At 33.3% G+C, this 26,427-nt stretch overlaps 2 protein-coding genes across 2 annotated transcripts; one reads left to right on the top strand and one right to left on the bottom strand.

Annotated features, from left to right (window-relative positions):
* The first annotated feature begins 1,072 nt into the window (after positions 1 to 1,072).
* LOC127707520 (uncharacterized) lies at positions 1,073 to 14,977 on the top strand. Its single transcript, XM_052212102.1, has 6 exons — positions 1,073 to 1,122; positions 2,405 to 2,556; positions 3,195 to 3,351; positions 4,527 to 4,604; positions 5,331 to 5,406; positions 14,508 to 14,977. The coding sequence occupies exons 1-6, from the start codon at positions 1,104 to 1,106 to the stop codon at positions 14,767 to 14,769; spliced, it is 744 nt and encodes a 247-aa protein (XP_052068062.1). The 5' UTR covers positions 1,073 to 1,103; the 3' UTR covers positions 14,770 to 14,977.
* Positions 14,978 to 19,306: 4,329 nt separating this feature from the next.
* On the bottom strand, positions 19,307 to 24,397 carry LOC127708464 (putative nuclease HARBI1). The gene is made up of 3 exons (XM_052213333.1): positions 23,815 to 24,397; positions 21,793 to 22,061; positions 19,307 to 19,519 (listed from the first exon to the last, which is right to left on the bottom strand). The coding sequence occupies exons 1-3, from the start codon at positions 24,194 to 24,196 to the stop codon at positions 19,307 to 19,309; spliced, it is 864 nt and encodes a 287-aa protein (XP_052069293.1). The 5' UTR covers positions 24,197 to 24,397.
* Between the last annotated feature and the right edge of the window lie 2,030 nt (positions 24,398 to 26,427).

Genomic DNA, 26,427 nt, shown 5'->3' with positions numbered 1-26,427 from the left:
TGGAGAGTTGTCTCATTGGCACTCATACCACATCTTCTTATATCTACTAACTAAGTATAGCTCTTGTTTTGGAGTAGAACAGAAAAAAAAAAGAAATTGACGCTAGAATATTTATGAATGCAAGGATCTTACAGATTTTGTTAAAACTGTGTCCACTCTGTTAAGAAAGGTTTCTTGAAACTGAAATTACGATTTTCTTCCAATTTTCAATTTTCGAAAGACCACAACTTCGGCAATAATGCATATAATCAATAAGGCTGAAGTTTATCATATGACTCCAAATGCTGTATGAAGTTTTTGTTTTAACTCATTAGAGCCAATAATTGGTAGCACATTCTTTTAAACTCTTTTTGTGTAGTAATGGCTGCTTGTATACACTTAAAATACATCCAAGGGTGAGTTGGGAATAGGAATATGGTCACTTAGGTCTTTTTACGACCGGCAGTAACACCCTTGCCAAAGTGTGTCGTCCATTAGGCTTGTAGGGATGTACAAGTACGCAGCCACGTCCGGTCAGACTAGGGACGTTTAATCCGATACCCTTGCTTGCGTTGAGAGAGTGCCACGCTCTTTGCACTCTTTTAGGGATCTGTAGATCGCCTGTTGTAAGGTCAAATCTCTTTCCCTATCCAAAATGCCCACATTTTCAAGTGGCAGCCACAACTCCCACGACTTCATCTCAGACGGCTTTTATTTCAGGACCTATAACTATTGTATTTATCGTTAATTTATTCTCGTCTGAACATGCATTGAATACTTGCCACTGGACGTTAATCAACCAACAATCAATATATATATTGACTTCCAAGAAGCAAACCTTACCACTCGTAAGCACTATATGAATTTGAGCGCACAACATATTCAATGGTACGAAATCTATTTTTAGTCCAGTGCACAATATATTTATATTAAGCGCACAAAATTAAGAAAAATATAAAGTCCCACACAGTGCTCCGTAACATATAATGTTGACATTGATACAAATACAATTTATAAGTGATGCGGAAATATTCAAATATGTACCGGATTATCTTGCGTAACATAAGAGTATTCTTATTTCCTCTCACTTGAAAGGAATCATACGCATATATATCCAAACAAAGATGGGTGATGAAGGAAAAGGTATAAATATACATAATTATGGCAATTAATTTAGAATTTATACTTCAATATTGTATGCATATTTAATATTAATATTGATGATGATGATGATGATGATGATGATGATGATGATGATGATGATGATGATGATGATGATGATGATGATGATGATGATGATGATGATGATGATGATGATGATGATGTAAACCTGTACAAACATTTATAAGTATTCAATGTGTCAATAGAGGTAACCGGTGAGATCATATAATAATAATGACGAACGAACGTATTGGGAGCAGTGATTTTCATATTTGGTAAAGCTCATTAAATTCGAACAATCGACTAAAATACCCCTTGAAACCTCACAAAGTTTTCTTTATTAAGACGGGCACCAAGTGTTAAATGTAACAAAATTACCAACTCTATTCGAACAAAACGACAAACAAATACACATAGTCGATCACTGGCGAGATTCTTGACTTAAGACAGTAACATTAACAGGTGACTGGCTTAAACAGAGTACTTACCCCTCTCCCTTTTCCCTCTTTAATATCATTAGAATAACAAAGTAAAAAGAGTAAAAGCACAACAATAAGTTTAAGCATGAAGTACTTAGTTATGGCAAGCCGTTCTCGTCAAAACTATGTTTAAACCATTTTTCGAAAAATTTACACACTGAGAACTAAAAAAAAACACACTGAGATTAAAAAACCTAAAAACACACACTGAGAATTAAAAATTACACACTGAGATTTCATAAAAACGCACTGAGATTACAAAAAAATGAAAAACACACACTGAAAATTGAAAATTACACACTGAGAATTGAAAAATACACAATGAGATTTCAAAAAGACACACTGAGATGAAATAAACTGAAAAACACACACTGAGAATTTGAAACTACACACTGAGAATTTAAAATTACACACTGAGATTTGTGCGCACTTTTTATGCGCATATATCTAATTAGCATACTTAATCTGAATCTATTACAAGCTTAAAACAACTATGGGACAGAACTCGTTAGTCCTTCAATTTGACGCTAAATGTTTAAAAAAAAACATTAAAAATACAAAACTACGTAATAAAGACCAATAGAACAAGAATATATATTATATTTGAATGTCAATGTAGTTAATTAGGTCACCAACAATCATATCTCTCTCCATCTTGGCGATAAAAAGTTTTCCCTAGTTAGTAAATATCACACATTAGTCTCGTACATGTATATCTTAAATCGTAGAATGTATTTTGTTTACGTTTATATTGTTTAAATAACTCTCTTATAAATTGATTCCAGGTCTCGATTACATGTATACTGGATGCTTTAACAGAGATATAAGTAGGTTGGGGCTTCGTCGATATTATGAAAAACCTCAATGGTATATGTCTCCATTTGCTTGTATAAAATATTGCCGAAAAAGAGAGCCCAGTCAATTTGTTGGGATAACGGTAAGCACTCAAAGATTAACAAATGTATATTTTAAAACGAACTTCAAAGACCCAAAGAATATAGATGAAGATAACACTTCAAATATGCTATTTTATCAGCTCCTCAACGTTTGTATTAGGGTTTCGTTTTTTAAATATCTTGGCCTCGAGCATCACCAAAGAGACAGTAATTGTCGAAATGCGCATCGGGTGCAGTCAAATTGATACCTTTAATGCTAATTCTACCACTGGGTCGATACTTATGGTGGTGAACTGTAAGTTCTTCGGTTCTGGTATGAAAATACAGATATTGTTTTATTGATATTTGTTGTTATACCATTTTTCAAATCATTTGAAATTAAAAAAAATATCTAACTTGTGCATAGCTTTAATTCCTTCTACATCACTTTGGACTCACCAAAAATACAATTTGGTCAATCCGAAGTGATGTTACGCTCAGCTGGCGCTATGCGCACTTTTAGGTTTTTTAATCATACACACGAAACAATAATAAGGAGATATTTCAATTGCTTGAATTCAAAATTAATAAAAAAAAAAGTATAAGTTAACGACAAAATAAGTAATTTTCTAATATCATATTTTTTTTTAATGAACAGAAATGCATAATTTATACTTCATAAGCTAATATATGATTACAGAGTGGAAACGTCTGCAGTTGTGGTTATAACCGATACATCTTTGATACCAATGGACCTTTCAAAGTAAACGACACAGAGTGTGATATAAATTGTTTTGGTCACGAAATTGAAAAGTGTGGTGGTAATTCGACGTTTTCCATCTATGATATTGTAGCAAGTAAGCAGACATTATTCTTGTATGACATTAAAAGACAGCCCGAAAGTAAGATTTCGAATCAAAAAGTTTTCATTTCGGGGACTTGTATAGCTGACTATGCGGTATGGGTTTGCTCATTGTTGAAGGCTGTACGGTGATATATAGTTTCTAACTTCTATGGCATTTGGTCTCTGGTGGAGAGTTGTCTCATTGGCAATTAAACCACGTCTTTTTATTTTTTTTTATAAAAGGCCACTTCAAGTACAAATTGAAGACCATTTGGGGACCAAAAATTCGAAGAAAAGTAAATGAGAGGAAATTCCATGACACAATTAATTTATCAAAAGAAAATATCACTTTTATTACTGTTTTTTGTCCAAACAAATATGTTTATAATGTCTTTAAAATGCCAAAAAGAACGGAGTAAAGAGCTCCCCTTATATATTGTGTTGACCCATGAGTCAAATGTATCCAATACAATAAAAAAAAAAAAGAATCAGTTCTACAATTCGGTTGAAATTCAATATACATATAAAAAATACCAGTCCTATGAATGTTCCGGATTTTTTTAGCGGTAAGTGTACGGTATTATTTTACGCATTTATGTTGGTAACTGCATGGCATGCTGTGTTTCTAAAGTTGAAAGTTTTCCAATTATGAATTTTGAGATTGTTTTCCAATCCCTTTATCATTTATATGTAAGGGAGATACCATTTGATTTTTATGGGGGAAGGGGGCTACAATGAAATTCGAAAGAAAAGGGCAGGACAGGAGTTTTGAGTAAAAAAAGGCAGGATGAGCAACTTGGCAAAAAAAAGGCAGGATGACAAATTATGTAAAAAAAGTCAGGATAAACTAATAAAAAAAAAGGCAGGACCAAATAAAGTGAAAAATAAAAAGGCTATTCGTTTTCAAATATGTCCGAGTGAAAATTAACATCAGAAAGAAAATACATTAAACACTGTAACACGTTCTTAAGCGTCAGCGACTGCATATACAATTGGTAACAAACTATAAATTATCTTAGAAATATATTTATGGAAGTATATTCGACATCAATCCCGTAAAGCATACAGTACATTTGTTTACGCTTGAAATAAACAATTCCTTCATTGTTGTTGGTCAACTTTGAAGGGGAGCGTCATTATACTTGAAATGAACAATAACCTGTTTTTATGTCAATTTCAATATTACAGACACACCAAGACCATCAGTGCTACCACCAAGCCACATCACGTTTCCTCATAGAATCACTAGAGATACTGAGAATGAAGGTATTATAAAGAAACCGGAATACAAAACGATTAGTATCGTGTGATGATAACTTTTTTGTTTTCTTTTCTTTTCACACAGTTCAGTCGTAATATTTCAAAACTATCATTTTATAGTGACTTTTTGGAATAGTTTAAATTAAACTATATTAAGTGATATATTAAGAATTAATGCTAAAACGAGATAAATACACTGTTCTTTTTGTAATCCGTTTTGTTGCTTAATCTACCTAACACAAAGCCATATTTGCGACGCCAGTTCATCGAATAATTCATAAAAAAGATAACAGCAATCACCAAAAATACTTGAAAGCACAACACATCACACCTATATCTGACTCCTCCGAAAAAAATAACGGACATACGAACAACAACGAACAACTCACCATCCAAGTAGCCCAGATTGGCATAGGTACTACATGTGGTGGGTTTTAGCCAATTTTACGTGAACACTCTTTCTCTCATTTACTTATCTCTCACGTTTGTAGCCAGATGAAGATATACATCTTATTTGTGTGTATTGATATTAGATTTATGGAGGAAACAAGTTAAATCAAAATGAAATATTTCGATATTTTAATTTCCCTTGAAATACATTTGTACCAGACAAGTAAAACATTTTGTTTTCCTCTAAAACTTATTATTTGAAACGTGATTTACAAGTCTATCAATACCTGTGTTTACCATAATAGCGAAAGACTATATAAAGCTATGTTTTGTACATTGTAGGTATCATTGCTGGTGTTTCAGTCGGCTTGACTTTATTAGTGATATTGGCAATAGTAATCGTATTGATTATAAAAAGGTAAACGAAATCAATGTTTGAACAAATATTATTAAACAATTTACTCTTTTGTTAAAGGGTTTATCTAAGTAATTATATCCTTCTGTCATAATGTTAGAGATTCAGAAGATACTATTAAAGGAGATATGCGATCTCTAAAGACAAAAAACGAAAAACGACCGAAAGACTAAATAAACATCTGCGCCATGAGCGCATGATACGCCCGTCGTCTTGTGTGTGAATTTTTATGCAATAATCATATATAGTTTCTGACATACGGCGCGACATGCGAAACCCCCCTTTTTTTACAAAAAAACTCAATATCTCTAAAATAAAATTTTGAATCAAAACCAAAAAGTATACAGATCTTTAGATAAATATAACTAAGAAGTGTGTAATATTTTAAGCAATAATCATAAATCGTTTTTGAGATACGGCGCGACATGTGAAATCCCCCCTTTAAAAAAAAAATCAATATCTCTAAACTAAAATTTTGAATCAAAACCAAAAAAGTATACAGATCTTTAGATTAATATAACTAAGAAGTGTGTAAAATTTTAAGCAATAATCTTAAATCGTTTTTGAGATACGGCGCGACATGTGAAAAACCCCTCCCCCTTTTTTTACAAAATACTCAATAACTCAAAAATAAATTTTGAATCATCACCAAAAAGTATACAGATCTTAAGATTAATATAACTAAGAAGTGTGTAAAGTTTTAAGCAATAATCATAAATTGTTTTTGAGACACGGCGCGACATGTGAAAAATAACTCACACCTGTTTTAGTTACTAAGTCCAGTAACTCAAAAAAGTTTTAATCTTATTTTCACCAAAAAGTATACAGATCGTTTGACCATCATAAGAAACAACTATTTAACTATTTTAAGTTTCATGAAATTTTGATAAGTCGTTCTCAAGTTACGGTGCGACATGTTTACGCCGGACAAACAGACGGACAGATGACATTTGTATACCATAATACGTCCCGTCAAAATTTTGACGGGCGTATAAAAACAGTATACAAAACACAACATAAAAAAAAAGACTGTGCAACACGAACCTCACAAAATACAAGGGGGTGATCTAAGATGCTCTGGCTCGGTAAGCAGATCCTGATCTTCATGATGCATCCGTTGTGTTGCTCATGTAAGTACAAACTCTATAATATAAAGTTTAACTCGTTGATGTCACATACCAGGAAAAGAGGATGGTATTGCAACCGTTATTTAGATTGGTATTTGTTAGATCCGTTTATGGCATCTATTATCTTTGCCTTTCTTCTGTTTTTCAAAAGTAACCGTTTATAAATTACCAACTCGAGTGCGTTCATACCGTCGGAGTTTGGTTTCTCAATACAATTTTCTTTTTAAAATTGTTGCCTGCTATACATGTAGTAAGTAATATTGCACAATTTACAAATTAAACATGGAAAATATGATGAGGCGGTCAGTAATTTTATTTGTTGATATTTGTGTTACAATTAGATTAAGCTGTTAACTGATCCGTTACCAACTCCACGGGTGTCATTCGGTATATCGAGAAAAATGATCGTGAAAGATTAACTGACGGTGGTCAAGCATTGCGATCGGATCGTGAATGCAAATAAGTGTAATGCTACTGCAAAATATGTGAAAAAAATCTACTGTAATTTCAAAAGGTGGAACAAATCAGAAAAAAGAAATATGTCTGTCAAAATTATTCGGCTTCCTTAATAGTACTGTGTACTACGTTAAACAAAACATGCAGTACTTTTTAAGAAAACACAAAAGGCGACACACATACCTATGAGAATCATTAAGAAAAAATCACGAGTACGTTTTCACTTGAAAAAGTTCATATTATTTTTGAAAAAATATGATTTTGTTGATTTTTGTTCAAAATTGATCGTGAAAGATTAGGCAACGCATTATTTTGTTCATGAAAGATAAGCCGTGACCAGACTTAATGATCAGAAAACAACATTTCTTTTACCAATTGATATTCTTGTAATTAGTTGAAGCGTGTAATTACTTATAATACTAAATGCATCCACGAATGAGTGATTAGAGAGGGGGTCTGGTGGCTTTTCCTTGGAAATATCTTAATGAGTACGTTTTCGTAAGGATTAGATCAAAGAACCTATATCATTTAATTTGACATACAGGTATATTGAAGATGCTCTTTCCATTAACAAAACGAACTTTTTTGATTGGGTCTTATTTAATAGTCCTAAACTAGAGATTACAAACACGACCTATACAGCTTCCTCAGCCTCATTTTGAGACATTCACCCCGAATTTGACTACAGCGGTCATCTCAATACCAGCGTTCTACACCTTAGCAGCAATTTACCAGCTTCATCCGCGTATGGACAATACATTTCTCAACTCATACGATATTCAGGAGCTTGCTAATCAGAATTTGTTAAACGTCATCAGTGTCTCAGCAAAAAATTAATAAGCCAGGGTTTTGTGAAAGAACATCTGGGCCTTTTTCTCAAAATGTTTATTGGAAAGTACCAAGACCAAAGAGATAAATATTCAGTGTCTGCGTCACAAATAATACAGGATGTTCTTGAGTTATAGATTCTAGGTGCTGCCTCTGTGTAAAATTTTATCTACTTAACATTTTTACCTTTTTTTGTCTTTGTACTATTATGTTCCATTTGGTCGCATTAGTCTTGACGTAGTTCGTTATATGTGCATCCAGATTTCAGGTCTATGGCCTTTTGCGCTCTTTATGCGGGTTGGTCCAGAGATAAGATTCGGACACATGAGGTTTTAATAGTGTTGTTTTCATTTAGTAAATCCTTGTATTTATATTTTACATATTTTGTATTTTATCGGGAAAGTGTATATGTCATTATGCTTTACTATATTGACTGTATTGTGAACTACAAAAACTTTTTTTTGTTATTGCGTGAACCCCTTAGGGTTCACGCATATTTATTAGTTAGAAATATAGTCTATGGAGGAATATTCGGAAGCATAATTATTGTTCATTCGGAACACCTATTCATCTTATCTGTATTAGCTTCCTGCAATTAAGAGCACCTCCATACGGTGTATCTAAGATATTTAAAACATGGCAATAAAGAATTTTCACAGATCGCTAATTCACTTATCTGATATATGATAATAAACAATAATCTATAGATCCTTTTCAAACATGTATATTTATTGTAAAGCTACATTTTATGCATTGCAAGGGTTTACTGACTTGGGCAAAGTTGACAGTTGTACCCTTTGATAAACAAGTGAAAGTTAAATGGTCAAGATTTAATTATAACGACCTATGGTATCAAACATCTGTGTCTAGATAATCACAGAGAGATATTTTAAAATAGTGCTGTGGTTTCTACATAATGAGTTATAGCTATAGTGGGCTTTTGGGATTTGATTTGTAACAATAAAATCATTATGCACACTTGTCATTTTGACAAATCAGATAAAAAAAATCTGTTTCAAATGAAAATAAAACAAGTAAAATAAATAAGACTGTTCGTTAATATACATTTTTACAACTTTTACTGTTTCCTTTTTACAGTATTCTCTATATACATTTAATTCATTGATGTCACTATTATTTCAGTGACCGCTGCAGAAAGTCTTGACTCGTTCGAGAGACTACTGCATGCACATTAAATTTCAAGTCCCATGTTTTTATTTGCACCATGTATAAATGTTATGTACAGCACAAATTATTTCCTTTCTGTTAAAATCATTCTTGGACTTGTTAAGTATGCAAGCAAACACCAAACAGTGACAGGATAGTCAACCAAATGACGGTGGTCACTTAGTGGTAGAAGTAGAAATTTCTTATATTATTCACACACTGTAATGCTCTTAAATTTATGTGTATTTTGGATGTGCACTAGTGATTGGTAAATATTGATACGTTTCTGTGTTTTTAATATATGTGACTTAACATCAAGAATTCCATTATTATGGAACCGTTCACTTTTGTACACTTCGGTATCTACATAGAGGGTGATAAAAGGGAGGGTCTGAACACGGAAACACGTGAAATAACAAATCGCAAAAATGTTGCACGGAGAAAAAAAAAACACTCTGGAAAAAAAAGCCAAGGAATAAAATCGTAAATATTAAGGAAAAAAGTACCAACAGTTATTACTCAGCCGTTCTTGGAGATCATGCAGTCATTATAAATGGACATGGCGACCCTGCATGTGGTCACCTTTTAGCGTCCGTTAGTTGCATCCGATTTATCATAGTAATATAATAGGCTATTAATAAATATCTTGGGACCAGTTAATTAGTTTATAATTTAAAACAATATTTGGGCTGACTTTGAATTAGTCCCGGTTTACTTTTTAATCAGGCAAATGCGGGACAAGCACGAGAAAATAAGAGTACCGACACGAAACACTGAAAATAATTAAGGGAAAACACGAAGCACGCACATCGAACCAAACACGAGAAAACGAGAAATAAAACGTCGAAACACGGAAACACGTGAAATAAAAAGACCGAAAACGTTGCACGAAAATAACCCTTTACCACCCTCTAAATAGGCTATACTAGATGTCGACACCTCATATTAGAACTTAAGTAGATGGTCAATTTCGTTTGCAAGGTTAAAGAAATCTTCAACTTGCTCTAATTTGCCTGTGAAGACCATAAAACCGTCATCCCTATTGATAGTGTAATTTGATGTTTTCTCTCCATTGGAACTTATCTAAGAATTTAATGAGTACAAATTAATAAGACTGGTTGGTACGCTCCTATAATGTGTTTGTATAACAGTCTATTAAACTCAAATTCATTGTTTCTAAGAATTAATTTAACAAATGCAGTTAAATCTATTTTGTTGAGAATCTTTAAAGTATATTTTCCTGTGTGTCAATAAATTCTAATGCATTGATAACAATTTCTTCTAAATTGTCAATGATCATATTTGTCTACATTGACGTACATCATAGGCAATAAGAATACATACTTTTTTTACCTCGTGTGACTCTATTTTATAAATGAAATTTTTTGTATCTTGAATGTAAAAGTTATGCCTCTTCAATAATTGGATGTTGGATGTGTACTAATTGATAATTTAGTCTAAGATGCATGATTGTTTTAATTAGTTGTTAGTGGCTTTGAACTAGCTGTCAGTAACTGCGAGTACTCTCAGATCTGTGCTTAGTGTCTATTCGTTGTTGGGATATACAAGTACCCGGCCACGTTCACTCTGTGTAGTATTTCTGTTTGTATCCATCTGATGAGTTAAGCCTTTTTCAACTGATTTTTATAGTTCATTCTTATGTTGTACTGTTACACCACTGTCCCGGGTTAGGGGGAGGGTTGGGATCCCGCTAACATGTTTAACCCCGCCACATTCTGTATGTATGTGCTTGTTCCAAGTCAGGAGCCAGTAATTTAGTGGTTGTCGTTTGTTGATGTGTTACATATTTGTTTTTCGTTCATTTTTTGTTCATAAATTAGGCCGTTAGTTTTCTCGTTTGAATTGTTTTACATTTGATATTTCGGGGCCATTTATAGCTGACTATGCGGTATGGGCTTTGCTCATTGTTGAAGGCCGTACGGTGACCTATAGTTGTTAATTTCTGTGTCATTTGGTCTCTTGTGGAGAGTTGTCTCATTGGCAATCAAACCACATCTTCTTTATTATATTTATAATTAGATCAAGTAAGTATCTCTCGCGGGAGAGTTACACTTATTGATGATTGGTCGGTAACGAACATTAATGTGTCCTGCTAGCTGACCAGTTCGCAATGCCTCATTTCTTATTTCTAGATTAATTTAATGAATTTTTGGAAGAAGGTACATGTGTCCTCCATGTTTTGAATTATTATTATTCTTTAAGAAATTATACGTCTGGGAATCTTTTTTTCTCTCTCCTTGCTTTAAATTTAACACTTCTCTCAACATGCCAAAATTGTAATGATTTATAACAAAAAGAAAATATTATCCTCCATACACATGGCCAAGATAACACTAATATATAATTTCTTATTCAGTTGAATTAATAATTAGAATAAAAAAAGTTCTAAGGTTCACGTATTGTCTTTTTTTTTAAAAAAGCAACTTGTTGTCTTTGTTTGATTTAATTGTATGTGTTTGAACGTTTAATTCAGTTTTATTGGGATCCCAGATATGGCCACGTTAACTAATTATGTTTGTTTGGGTTGCTCACCAAATTTGGCAATATTACGGAAAATTAAATAATAGATATAAGAAGATGTGGTATGAGTGCCAATGAGACAACACTCCATCCAAGTCACAATTTGAAAAGGTAAACCATTATAGGTCAAAGTACGGCCTTCAACACGGAGCCTTGGCTCACACCGAACAGCAAGCTATAAAGGTCCCCACAAATGACTAATGTAAAACCATTCAAACAGGAAAACCAACGGTCTAATCTATATAAAAAACGAGAAACGAGAAACAATTATGAACCACATTAACAAACCAGGTTTATCCACCATTTTCTTAGAAAAACACCTGTGCCAAAGCAGGAATAAGACAGTTGTTTTCCTGCGGGTATTTTTTTAATCTTTTTGTTTCCAATTTGCTTGAAAAATCAACAAGGATTTTCGTTTTATAGATATGACTGTGCATAAAAAAAATGATGGAAACCAAATAAGACAATCTTAACTTTTCATACGACATAAAACTTATGCAGGGTGGACATTCGGACTTATATTGTTGTTAGGCAACTAGTCGATGTTGTATTATCATATAATCAGACCTAACAGCATTGAACCACCAAGGCCCTATTTACAAACAAAAGTGAAGCGGAATCAGTCATGCAAATTCAATCTTTTGCTATATCAATTACAAATATATAATATAAATTATCTTGTGTTTAAAAAATGATTTGATCGTTTTGGTGGAGTTTTGCAATAACGAATAAGCGGCAAAAGATCTTTCACTTTCCTTTTCACGATCATTAAAAAGCAGTACCCGATCTTTCACGATCCGAAATATCAAATTTTTACAAATATTCAATTTTTTGCAAAGTTTTTGATGAAGCTAAAACAAAATAACTGTAAGAACCATTTTAAACAGCAATATGAAACGATATTTTTAAGAGAACAGTTGTTTATGCATTCAAAATATGAAATAAAAAATCATGTTTGTTTACATTTTTATTTCTTTAAAATTTCGATGAGCAATCTGCCTTTTTTATTTTTGTTAAAACGGTATACTTTTAAACCTTAATTTTTCTCGGATACAGATCATAATGTTAAACCATTTTGACAGACAGTTTTATTTTTCCAATATTTGTCATTATAATTCATTAAATTAGATTATTTACTGAAGTTGCATGTATCTTATCGAAAAGATTTCCTCCACGATCCTATACCAGATCTTTCACTATCCAATCGCAATACTTGACCACCGTTACAATGTACTTATTCTTTCACGATCAATGTTCTCGAAATACCGAATGACAGCCGTGAACTCGAGTGCGTTCTTACCGTCGGAGTTAGACTTCTGAATAAAATGTTATTTTAAGAACTGTTGCCGGTTAAACTATCTCGTTTTAGTCGTTTTAGTTCCCTTTAAACAGTCATGTTCAGTAGTTGTCGTTTGTTGATGTGGTTTATAAGTGTTTCTCGTTTCTCGTTTTTTATATAGATTAGACCGTTGGTTTTTCCCGTTTGAATGGTTTTACACTAGTAATTTTTTGGGCCCTTTATAGCTTACTGTTCGGTGTGAGCCAAGGCTCCGTGTTGAAGACCGTACTGTGACCTATAATGGTTTACTTTTATAAATTTTGACTTGAATGGAGAGTTGTCTCATTGGCACTCATACCACATCTTCTTATATCTATGTAGTAATTAATATGGAAAATATGACGAGGCGGTCAGTAATTTTACTAGTTGATATTTGTGTTGCAATTAGATTAAGAGGTTCACGAATCCGTCAAATGAATAGTACACAAATGTGAAGTAAGTGTCCCGGTCTTATCGTATTTTGCTTTCTTTGATTGAAGTGAATTCGAATTAATGCTGAATCTTCATGAACAGCCAATAAAACACCACTTGATAGATATTTTCAATAATGTCTGCAAATATTAAGTCTAGTACATAGTTCTCGAAATAACCAAAGCTTTGCTAAATATTCCAATGGTATTTATCCGCTTGAACTAACTCTTACTTCAATTATATCTTACGACAACAGTGATTGTTGAACTTTTATTATATAAATTGATGCACGAATTTCTCACTGTTGTTGTCTTTGTTTGATTAAATTGTATGTGTGTTTGAACGTTTAAATAAATTTGGTTGTATGTCTGTGATACATGTGCACACAGTTTTGGCTGCTGGATGATCCCAGATATGGCCACGTTAACCAATCATGTCTGTTTGGGTTGCTCACCAAATTTGTCAATATAACGGAACATTAAACAACTGTCATACAAGTGGGCGTTTTAGCTAGCTAGAAAACCAGGTTTTACCCACCAGTTTCTTAGTAAAATGCTTGTGCCAAGTCGGGAATATTGCAGTTGTTTTCCTGCGGTTTTTATCAATGTTGTTGTTTCCAATTTAAAAAAAAATCAACAAGGATCTTCGTTTTATAGATATGACTGTGCAAAAAAAATAATGGAAATCAGATGAAACTATCTTAAATTTTCATACGACATAAAAGTTATGCAGGGCGGACGGACGGACTTATTTTGTCATTACGTAACTTGTCTTTTGCTTTCTTTGATTGAAGTGAATTCGAATTAATGTTGAATCTTCATGAACAGCCAATAAAACACCACTTGATAGATATTTTCAATAATGTCTGGAAATATTAAGTCTAGTACATAGTTCTCACAAAAACCAAAGCTTTGCTAAATATACCAATGGTATTTATCCGCTTGAACTAACTCTAACTTCAATTTTATCTTACGAAAACAGTGATTGTTGAAATTTTATGATATAAATTGATGCACGAATTTCTCACTGAAATCGTAACAATTTTTTTCACTAACATTTCCTAACTGTAATCTCCTTCTTCATGAATATGCATTTCTCTAATACATTTTTTTTTTGTATGATACGCGAGTCTTTTTAGTTTTGTATCGGAATTAAATTAAAGAAATGTTTTCATTTCTTCTAGATACTATTTAAGGCTTCCTATTTAATAATTATATTTTCATTTTATGTTTCAGGTCTAGGTCAAATGCAAAGAGATCTTTGCAATCCTGTTCCAATACGAGTGCGTCGGTGAGATATGACAACATCCAACAATCTCTACCGGGAGTTTACAATCCGTATGCGACACTTACCGTTGCCAATGATTGTCAGACCTATGATGATTTAATGCCTACAGAAATAACATATGAAAATACCACAAAAATGGCAACACACTATAATGAATCGACACAAGACAAAAAACACAAGAAAAGAAGGAAGAAAAGGACGAAAAGATGATTTTATCAAATTGATTACGTTCTATGCTTGAACGGCAGTGACCAGAAGATGGTACCTTTCCAAGAATAATCGCATCCCATATTTTCAATTATTATATGCTCAAATACTCATACAATCTGATATTTTCAAATACAATTGATTTAATGAATTGACAAACAACACATATGCTTTTCTTTATGACAAATAACAATACATTTCGAGCAAAATATTCAAGTTTTTTTTTTATTTTCTTCTTCACCTTTCAAACAGTTTGCAAGAGTGTGAAATCTAACAGTCTAACAAAATGGTAAACTAATATTGATAATTTATTTCCCTGATCAACTTTAAACTTATCCTTAAACATTAAAATAACAAAAGTCAACCATGGCCACTAATGAGGTTCTTTGAGTAGGCACATATAATGTGTCAAGTTAAAGTAGTACATAGAAGTCTCACGTGTCATCATTTTAAAAAATTGAAAACAACACGTTTAAAAATTTCATGCGTCCGAAGCGCTTTTCTGGATTTACCTTCATCAGGAACGCTCAAAGCCAAACATTTGAAATCCGAGGGATGAATAAGTACCGAAACAGTTGAAGAGCTATATGACAAAAATACCTAAAACAAATAGCCAAATTCATCTAAGGTCAACTTTGCCTGAGAGAGTTGAAACCTTAGTTTCTTTATAATTTCAAAATTTAACAACGGACAATTTTAGAAAGGTTTGTTATAAATCATGTCAGTACCGAATCTAGGTTTCTGAACTAACAAAAGTTACATAAAAGAAAAAAACAAAAACAAAAATTAAAACAGGAAAAATCACGTAACTTCTTCTACAGGTATAAACTATGTCACAAAGACACAAATACGAACAAAGCGATAATAACCAACACCCTACTAACTGAAAGAATGCTGATAGTAACTAAGAGCAATGTCAAAGTTCTTAACATGCTGGTATGAAACCTGGCCTCCTGACACCTAATAGTGCGGTTGTTCTTTAAAAATATACAGATTTCATACAGCAACATCATAAATACTCCAAAAATGTCTACAACAAACCTGTACAGATTTTCTACTTGAAAACAACGAAAAGAACATTAGGTCTTGCTTTATTACATTATTGAACACCACAGTATAATCATAATCTACACGAATAAGTGTTTTAGATGGAAAGAATGATTCTCTGATTCGTTTTAACTAGCTCTCACTTACAAAATGTAGTCTAACACTGCCACATTATAGCTTCGTGAATACTCATTTTCGTCTCCAAAATACAAATACAGTCTGCAGAGACAGATATTCTTGGCGATATCGCAGAGATCTTTCTAACATGACATCAGACATCGAAACGGTATTTAGTATCGAACCTGGCAGATCTAACTCTTTTTCCAAATAGAATATCTCCTCAAACACCGAAAACATTGTTATTAATCTCCAAAAACCATTAGAGTTAGAGCAAATTCAAAAAGTGGAAATCTTTTGTCACTTCTCAGGTTGGTTTGTTACATTGAATTAAAACGATTTTAAAAGTCCTTGTAGGAGGTAACTCTTACCCTAATTTAAAAATCCCTTCCTTCTATGAGTTATTATCCCTTGTCAAAACAGGTGTCTGTTACAATTGTTACATCGGAAATCTTATGTCTTAAGTCCAACAGGCAAACATGTCGCTAATTCATAGAAAGAAGCAAACAATAAGTGTGTGGTGACTCTTATAAACGTATTGTCTATCAGTCGATTGTGATTGATTGATTAATTGTTGCTTGCCTACCGTTCAATGACAATTAGCTGATGCTTATTCAGGATAAGAAACCATTAACAATTAGTATGATATGTAAGTTCTGGGGTCTGTTGTTCGACTTGTCGTTAAGCTAATCAAATGATTTACTCTAATGCATCGTTAAATACTAATCATTTGATTAGCTAACGCAATGATTAAAATCTGTTGCTGAGTTTATTTTAATCATTGCATTAACTAATCACTGCATTAAATTTTAATCACTTGATTAAGCTAAAATTAACACCCATTATGCGAATATGCTCTAAATGCACTTGAGCAAGCACCTAAACTTCCTGCCAACTGCATACAAAATGGAGGATACATCAAATCCAAAGAAGCTGCTTAGATTGAGAAAAACCAACTTTTCCCAGTTGGAGGAAAACATCCTGCAGACAGAGGTTGAAAAAAATTATGCCACAATCAGGGAAAAGCATAGTACCAGTACAACTAACCAGGAAAAAAATAAAATATGGACCAACATTACAAACAAAATAAATGCTCTTGGTGTTGCCAACAGAACCCAGAAGGAGGTGAGGGACAAAAGGAGGAACTTGACAACAAAAGCTAAGTCGGCCTTCACAGAGCATAGGAGAGAGATAAATAAAACTGGTGGAGGTCCAGCCCCCAAAAAACCATCTTCAAGTGTTGAGAGGGTTGTAAACATGTTACAGGATTCAACAAGCTTTTTCTGGAATACAGGGAGGAATTGAAACATCATGCGTTGAATGCTTTCCTGCAGGTATATTTGTGTTCCTATGTTTTTTATTATATTCAAATCAACCTCTAATATCTTTTTTAATTTTACATTTCCACTGAAAAGAAAGAAACTTAAAATGTATGAGACCGACTTTCTCCGACTATCGTCTGCTCTCCCTTTCTGGGAATTTCCCTTTGGTACTTTGCTAAAAATAGTATCTAAAAATAGATATGTACTACAACGCTACTATGTCGTAATGACTAATGTGCATGAAAGAATGCACATCAAAATAAAACTGCTTAGTGAAATTTTAAGGTTTTAAACCTTTTACTATCCACATATTGATTATCTATATAGGTCATATATCAACGGATCAATGAAACAAAAATCGGAATGATTGATGGAATATTTGACCTAAAATTAGATCGGTCTCTGCCTAAATCAGTTTTGTTACGTTTTTCAAATTAACTACGGACTCCGAGGAAAGTATACCACACTGGTTACTTTGCTTACTCATGAAAATTTACCATCTATTAATTCAGCGTGAACTTTCCCATCTTCATCAAATTATTTAATGTATTTAAACAAAATCGCAACCATGCGCCTTTGCCTGGTAACTAAAATGTGCAAACATAAGGCAACCAGTCAGTTATAGTGGGTTTACGACAACTCGTACCTTCGTCAAATCGTACCCAATGCCAAACTAGTTTAATTCTGTGAATAGGAATAAACTTCATTTCCTTTGGAGGATGACATTCGAAAAACCATCTGAGATCGAAATAAAACAACAATGCGATTGAAAAAAAAAATATTTCTTTATATTAAAAAAAAAAAACAAGAACAATTGCGGTTTTTTTCTTATTACAGGGACAATTAAATATATCCATTGAAAATTTAGGAAAAAATATAAAATGCATGTTTTTTATAAAAACAAAGTTTTTTATATTAAATTCCGGAAAAAATGTTCCCCTCCCCCTACAAAAGAAAAACCAACAACAACCACACTATTCCCTTACAAATAAAAACAACCATGATAATTTTGATTTGCAACATCAAATTGAGACTACATACTCATAATTTAAAATTTGAAGAATACCACCAATCTACTAAACACTTTATGAAAACAAGACTAAACAAAACTAACACAAACAAAATTCATGGTTTTTAACTCTCCTGCTCCACACGTGTTACGCCTATAACATTTGTACTTTTTTGTTTACAACTCATTTATATTTTCAGCAAATGAGGAGTCAGACGATGATGAGATTGAAAATACTATCGATGTCCAACCAGAAGTATTTGCTGTTGCACCTACAAGAATACCTCTTTCGCCAATGATATTAGTTAACTCCTTGCCTCTCAATACCACAGTTGGGCTACCCAGCAGACCTGTAACTGCAATGAGTGAATCCACCGAAAATATATCTGTTCCAAGTATAAATGTTATTAAGAAAAGAAGACGTGTAACCCAAGATGACGTTTTTCAAATGCAAATCAAAGTCTTGAAGGAGCAGATGTCATTATACACAGAACAGCCACCGCTGGTCAAAGAACAGACAGAAAAAGAGAAAAAAAACAGACAGAAAAGGTTGCCATACAAATTCAACTGCTGAAAAAGTTGAATGAGGATAATACTATTCCTCCAACACTGACAGGTTCTCAAGTAGCTTACCTTGCTGCCATGTCATCTTGTTTTGAAGATTCTTGAAAATTTCTTTTTGTTTTAATGATGTTATTTTTAATTGTTACTGTTCTATTTACTTTATAAAAAAAATTTATTACTTAAAAGATTTAGACGCTGTCGAAAGAACAATTTTGTTCATTCTGTTATCTTTTCAAAGTTACACAAGATATACTGTAAATATAGAAATATATAAATTCAGATGTTTTTATTATCGCAAAAATTTTCATGTTAAATTTTCGTAGTATTATTGTTTGTATGCAACATTTCCAGAAATGATAATGAATGCCCCCATTAATAAATACATGCAATAATTTCAGAATTTACAGTATATGTATGTACAACTAAAGGATGGTCATCATGATAAGAAAATGTTAAAACAAATCTGGTATGAAAGTTATTCTCAACTCATTTTTTTTATTATGAGAAAAAAAATGTTGCATAATGGTTCCTTATTCCTCGGCCATCTTGTTGTCCCATGTATGGTTGTATCATTTGGTTGTTCCTCTGGAATATCATCATTATCTATTATTGGTTCTTTCAGCATCATGGCTATATTGTGTAGAATCGCACACGCTAGAATAAATTTGCATGCTCGAACTGGTCTCATCCTAATCTGTAATTAAACCATGTCATTTTTTAGAATAGAGACATGCAAATGGAATGGTTTGAAACATTTCCTAAAAATTGTAGTCTCATTGATTCAACATGTTGTGGAACATTCATCAAGACGCTCATGGTTGTCCCATAAACTTAATGATATGTGAAGTGTGTAAGTCATCGGCCCAGTATTTACATCCCTTTGACCTCTTGAAAATGTGTCTAATCCTTATAATTTTCAACCCAAACATTTGTTCAGGTTTTCTTATTTCCAACGGCTGTCTTTGATTTTACAGAGATAGGAATGACTAAAATGCGAACCCCTAAGAAGACCCCCAAAATGCAAAAATTGTGTTTTTGGCATTTTTTTTGGTAGTGATTTAATGTTCTTGAATTGGGTACCCAAATCCGCACATTCAATATGTGATGATACAGCTTGGTTAATTTCCTCCTTAACACTATAATCCACTCCATGGTGGTACATCTATTAGAGGAGGAAAGAACAGATCATACATGTTACATTAAAGTTTGCTTAACATAAAAGATTAAAAAAACAGGATGACAGAAGAATTTATGGGTATACTTAACACTGAAACAAACAAAAAACTATTCTTATATACTTTCTTACTGATACAATCGTTGGCCAATAGAACATTAACAATGGATACATAAATTATGCCGTTAGTTTTCTCGTTTGAATTGTTTTACATTGTCATTTCGGGGCCTTTTATAGCTGACTATGCGGTATGGGCTTTGCTCATTGTTGAAGGCCGTACGGTGAAAGGGCGTTGATATGAAATGATATTTTAAAAATGAATGATTTATGGAAATTTAAAACAGTAAATTATGTTTTTATATTACCAGATGTTGTACTTGAATGATTATTTTTGAATTTGATATATATTTTACGAGCTATCAAACTTGAAATCGAGATCTTCATTATATAAATTTCAGTTTAAGGACGTATAATTGATTTCACCTGGAAATATGCTGTTTGAGACTATTCTTCAATATAAACACTTGCATAGTTTGTTCTTATGTTGTTACTCCACTGTCCCTGGTTGGGAGGAGGGTTTGGCGCCTACAAACTAGTTTAACCCCGCCACATTCTGTATGTGCCTGTCCCAAGTCAGGAGCCTGTAATTCAATGGTTGTCGTTTGTTGCTGTGTAACATATTTGTTTTTCGTTTATTATTTTGTACATAAATTAGGCCGTTAGTTTTTTCGTTTATATTGTTTTACATTTGTCGTTTCGGGGCATTTTATAGCTGACTATGCGGTATTTGCTTTGCTCATTGTTAAAGGCCGTACGGTGACCTATACTTGTTAATTTCTGTGTCATTTGGTCTCTTGTGGAGAGTTGTCTCATTGGCAATCATACCACATCTTCTTTTTTTATATCATTTCGTTGAATTCACCAAATATACAGTTTGTACTAATAGTGATAAGTTTCAATTCAATGGTTGTCGTTGGTTGCTCAGTGTCAATCATATACTTTATATTGAACATTTAACTAATTGACTGTAAATTAACTATGTGTAAATATCTGTTTTTGATTGTATTGTAATTTGTATGCGAGGGCCTCAGGGAAGATTAGTTTATTGTAACTAACTGAGTTTACCCTCTTTAAATAAAGAATTTATTATTATTATTATTATTATTATTATTTTGTTTTTTTGGTTGTAAATCAAGCAGCTGATTAAAAAAAAATGTTACACAGTTTTTCATATCGGAGTCTTTTATTGGCAACATTATATGGTATGGTATACTATTGCACCTTGTAGATGGCCGTACGTTTCTGATTGACGTTTATCCAACATTGGATAAATTAGCTATGAAATAGCCAAAATGCGTATTTTGATCGAAAATCTAAAAGATGCTGCTTATTTTACTTCGTTGAATAGTTATCAATTCAAATGTGCCTCAAACAATTATAAAACAAGAACTTTTCCTGATAGATTGGTCCAATTATTGAGATGAATACTCAGGTATAAAAATAAGAAGGTATTTGGACAATTCTCATCAAGAGACCAACATGACACAGAATTAGAATTCCTGAATACCCATTAAATATTTGCTAATGTGCATTAAACAAACGAACAATCATATAAATAATGCGGTGACAAATTTTAGATTTGCTTATCAAGTGTAAATTCAACAAAAGAAGCTTTCTAAATTTTGCTGGTTTGATCTCCATCCATGTTTATAGTTTGCAGAACATTTATTCATGTCCTCTACACTTACTTGAAATAATAACTTATATGAACAGTATTTATTCGTTATGCTTACACCGGTTTTCAGAAGTCGAAATCTTTGTTTCCAAATTCCAAACGTTCTCTCAATTGTGCATCTTGTTGTTATACGAGCTCTATTAAAGTTCTGTTCCCTCTGCTCTCTTGGTTGCCTAAACGGTGTAAGCAGAAACGGACGACATGGGTAACCACTGTCTCCTAAAACAACACCTTGTTCGATACTGTTATACTGATCCTGCAGATGGATTCCAACTGCAGAAGTTTTAAAAAACATGGGCGTCATGACATGACCCAGGCCAGTTAGCACTCACATTTGTAAAGAGGCCTAAAATTTGAGATATGAATGATATACTAATTATTTATCTGTATATCATGAACAACAATTCATAGATCATTCTTGATGGTTTTTGACCCAAATAATAAAGTTGTTTATTCTTTTGGTTTACTTTTTTTTCACATTTTGTCATGTCGATTCACTGATATATATATTCTTGCCTCATCGGCAACCGTACCACATCTCTAAAATGTACCCGGCTACGTCCACTTGTATTTGTAGTATTTGTATTTTTATTCATCTAATGAGTTAAGCCTTTTTCAACTGATTTTTATAGTTCGTTCTTATGTTGTATTGTTACACCACTGACCCAGGTTAGGGTGAGGGTTTGGATCCCGGTAACATGTTTAACCCCCTCACATTCTGTATGTATGTGCCTGTCCCACGTCAGGAGCCTGTAATTCAGTGGTTGTTGTTTGTTTATGTGTTACATATTTGTATTTCGTTCATTTTTTGTACACAAATTAGGCCGTTAGTTTTCTCGTTTGAATTGTTTTACATTGTCATTTCGGGGTCTTTTATAGCTGACTAATCGGTATGGGCTTTGCTCATTGTTGAAGGCCGTACGGTGACCTATAGTTGGTAATTTCTGTGTCATTTTGGTCTCTTGTGGAGAGTTGTCTCATTGACAATCATACCACATATTCTTTTTCATATAGCTATCAGTAACTGCGAGGACTCTCAGATCTGTACTTAGTGTGTTTTTGTTGTTGGTATATACATGTACCCGTCCACGTCTACTGCATGGGTGTTTTTGTTAGATGTATTTCTAATTGTATCCATCTGATGAGTTAAGCCCTTTCCAACTGATTTTTTTATAGTTCGTTCTTATGTTGTACTGTTACACGACTGTCCCAGAATAGGGAGTCCATACCAAGATTATTTTCAATACCATTCACTATCCAAATTTACCGGTAAATAGAAGAATTTGAGAACATTTTTTTGTTTGAATAAAGTCTATATTTTTTTTCTATATTATACAACAAGATAGAATGTTTTGGTACAAAAGACATTAATTTTTGTTTTCGCCTCGGCCCGCTCAGCTCAATTGTTTAGAGTCAAGTCATAAGTTTCAACGTTCTTTGAATAATGTATTTTTATCTAAAGTTAATTAACCGAGTTCTTTGATTAAGGGTACATATGAACATTGTGCTGAAATTGTCCATGAATGAAGGTGTGGATCTGAGACTACTTTGTGTTATAGTAGTCTCAGTGTGGATATAAATGTCAATGAGACTTTAACGCTGGCATTTTCCTTTAGCTCCTTCTGACGGGGTGATATATTTCACAACTTGCTTACTAATCATGTCTGTAGTTGGTTTCAGAATTCATTGAACATAGTTTATGTATATCGGTCTATGTATAACTGGTAAAGTAATTGGCAGGTACTTGTTACCACAAGTAAAAACTTATTCTTATTTTAGTGTCTTTGGAAGCGGGGTCTTGAATTTATTTTCCTTCCTCAAGATGGGACATGAAAAAAAAACAGATAAATTCCACTGTTTTCTCCCATCCCCCACCCCAATTGAAAGAAAATGACCAGTCCCTAAGAAAAAAAAGTTTCTGCCTCCGACCGCAGTTCGTAAAAAAACAAGTTAGAGTTACCTCGCTTTTAACTGAAACAAGAAGCGACGAGGGGGGTTTTTAACGACCTTGACTATCCATAAATAACTCCTTTATAGAAAAGTGACGTACCGGATGTGTTGAAACAAGACAAAGTTTAAGATGAAGATGGACGAAACGCAGCTTTGAAGCTCAATCCCATTAAATACTTACAATTTTGGTCACAAATTCCTTGCACATTCACACTGTGAAAGCCTTTGAGATTGACAAAGGTTGGCTCATCATCTGCGGGGGCTTGAATACGTACATGTGTTCCATCGACACAGCCAATAACATTGGGGAAGCCTGCTTTTTCATAGAAACCATTTTTTGTTGCATTCAACTTATCCGGCGTACAAGGCCATTTAATAAACTGGTCCCTCTTTGCAATTAATGCATCAGTAAATTTGGTTAAAACCCTCGACACAGTAGCTTTGTCATGGCCCATAGTGTCACCTATTACGTGAAGATGTGAGCCACTGGCAAAAAAACGAAGAGAAATCATCACCTGCTCCTCAACACTCAGTGCTGTGCACCTTGAAGTTGATCTTTGTAGATCATCTCTGAGCAAGTCTGAAATGTATTCAATGCTCTCCCTTCCAAATCTAAATCTTTGGCGCAACACTCATCCGAAAAATTCATTTGTAGGGGGTCTTGGCCCCTAAAAACTCTTTCTTTTCTAGGCAAAGGTCCTAACTTCCATTGGACAACATCCGCCATGTTGAAATTAATAAGGTGATTAATATTTAACGCAACGATTATAGGTGTTTTAGTTTAATTACAATATAATCAAGTGATTAAGGTTAATTACAAGTTGAACAACAAACTAATCGCATGATTAAATTTAATCACATGATTAGGCAAATTTAACGCAATGTTAGTGCTAACGACAAGTCGAACAACAGACCCCTGCAAGGTAAGCTGACCTAATTAAAGGGCGGGAAACTTGGACTACAACTATAATAGCGGGTACATGTATGTTGGATAGGAGCAGAAGACCACCTATTGACCCATGAAAGAGTTATGGTTTAACGTGCAAAATATCCTGGTGCAACTTAATGTCAATTGTCATGGAAACACCTTGCCATTGTTAAAAAACAATTGTACAGCTATGTACACATTTCCCTTTGACATAAACGTGACTTAAGTTGGGTTTTTTTTAACATGTATTCGTTATCACTGGAAATCAGTTGGTATTGACAGATTTTTTCTTTCTTAAGATATACACTATTTTCCTGAACTTTAACTGTCGCATTCACATTACCCACATAACAGCTGACTTATGCGTTTGCGAGTTTGAATGTCATTTTTGGTATTCTTCGCCTCTCTTCTTCTGATACACAATTTGAAATGAAATGAAGTACAAAATAGAACCTTTTCTGATATCTATAAATAATTTCTGTTAAACAATTATTATAAGTAAAACATGCAACAATTATAAATGAGAATACCCAATTTAAACACTATGCATGTATTTATGTTTAATTGAAGGTATGAAAATCAAAATCACTGTTCTAAGGAAGAAGAAAAAAATGTTCTATATTCATGATATTATTCACTTTAAATAGGTTAAATTGAGAATGGAAATGGGGAATGTGTCAAAGAGACAACAACCCGACCAAAGAGCAGAAAACAGACGAAGGCCACCAATGGGTCTTCAACACAGCGAGAAAATCCTGCAGAGGCGGGCTTCAGCTGGCCCCTAAACAAAAATGTGTACTAGTTCAGTGAAAACGGACGTCACACTAAAACTCCAAAACATATAAATGAACTAAAATTAAAAAAAACATACAAGACTAACAAAGGCCAAAGGCTCCTGACTTGTGACAGGCGCAAAAATGCGGCGGGGTTAAACATGTTTTGTGAGATCTCAACCCTCCCGCTATACCTCTAGCCAATGTAGAATAAAAAAAACACACAGCAATACGCAGAGTAAAATTCAGTTCAAAAGAAGTCCGAGTCCGATGTCAGAATATGTAACAACAAAAGAAACTAGTAAGAAAAATGACAATGATACATAAATTAACAAAGGACTACTATATAATCAATATACGCAAAGTGCGAACCGAGAAATTGCTGATTATATTAGAATATTTGTGCGCTTTTTAATTTTTGAATTGACTTTTCTGAACCGTTAAAAGTTCGTATGAATGATTTGTGGTACCTTAAAGTGTTTTCACCCCTATTTCCCTGGTCATTGATATTGATATCATACACGTATATATGTTTGTCTTATATAATCATGATAATATACTAATTTTTTTGTAAACGATGAAAATTAATTACACAGTTTATGGAAGGCAGATATGTCTTGATAGTAGTTTCATCACTGAGCTACACAATGTTTTATAAAACATGAAAATGACACGTCTTTACAAATTGTATGCGCCATAGGCGCATTTCTATGATCCCCTTCACCGGGAACGCTTAAGGCCAAACAATTGAAAGCAAAGAATGTTTAAGTACCGAAACACTTGAGCCATCTAAGGTCAACTTTGCCTGATGGAGTTGGACCCTTAGTTTCTTTATAATTTCTAAATTTATAAACGGGCATTTCAAGAGAGGTTTGTAGTAAATCATGTCAGTACCGAAGCACTGACTCGGTTTGATGATATTAACCTCGAGGACTAATAGTGCTATCAAAAATAATAATAACACTTTATACATTGTTTGCGTCCGAAGTGCTAAGGAACGCTCAAAGCCAAAAATTTAAAGGCAAAGATGTATAGTACCGAA

This window comes from Mytilus californianus, unplaced genomic scaffold (genome assembly GCF_021869535.1).
Source record: "Mytilus californianus isolate M0D057914Y unplaced genomic scaffold, xbMytCali1.0.p SCAF_7, whole genome shotgun sequence".
Classification (NCBI taxonomy): Eukaryota; Metazoa; Mollusca; class Bivalvia; order Mytilida; family Mytilidae; genus Mytilus; species Mytilus californianus.
The sequence above is the reverse complement of the archived record's forward strand: the minus strand, read 5'-3'. Positions and strand labels throughout refer to the sequence as shown.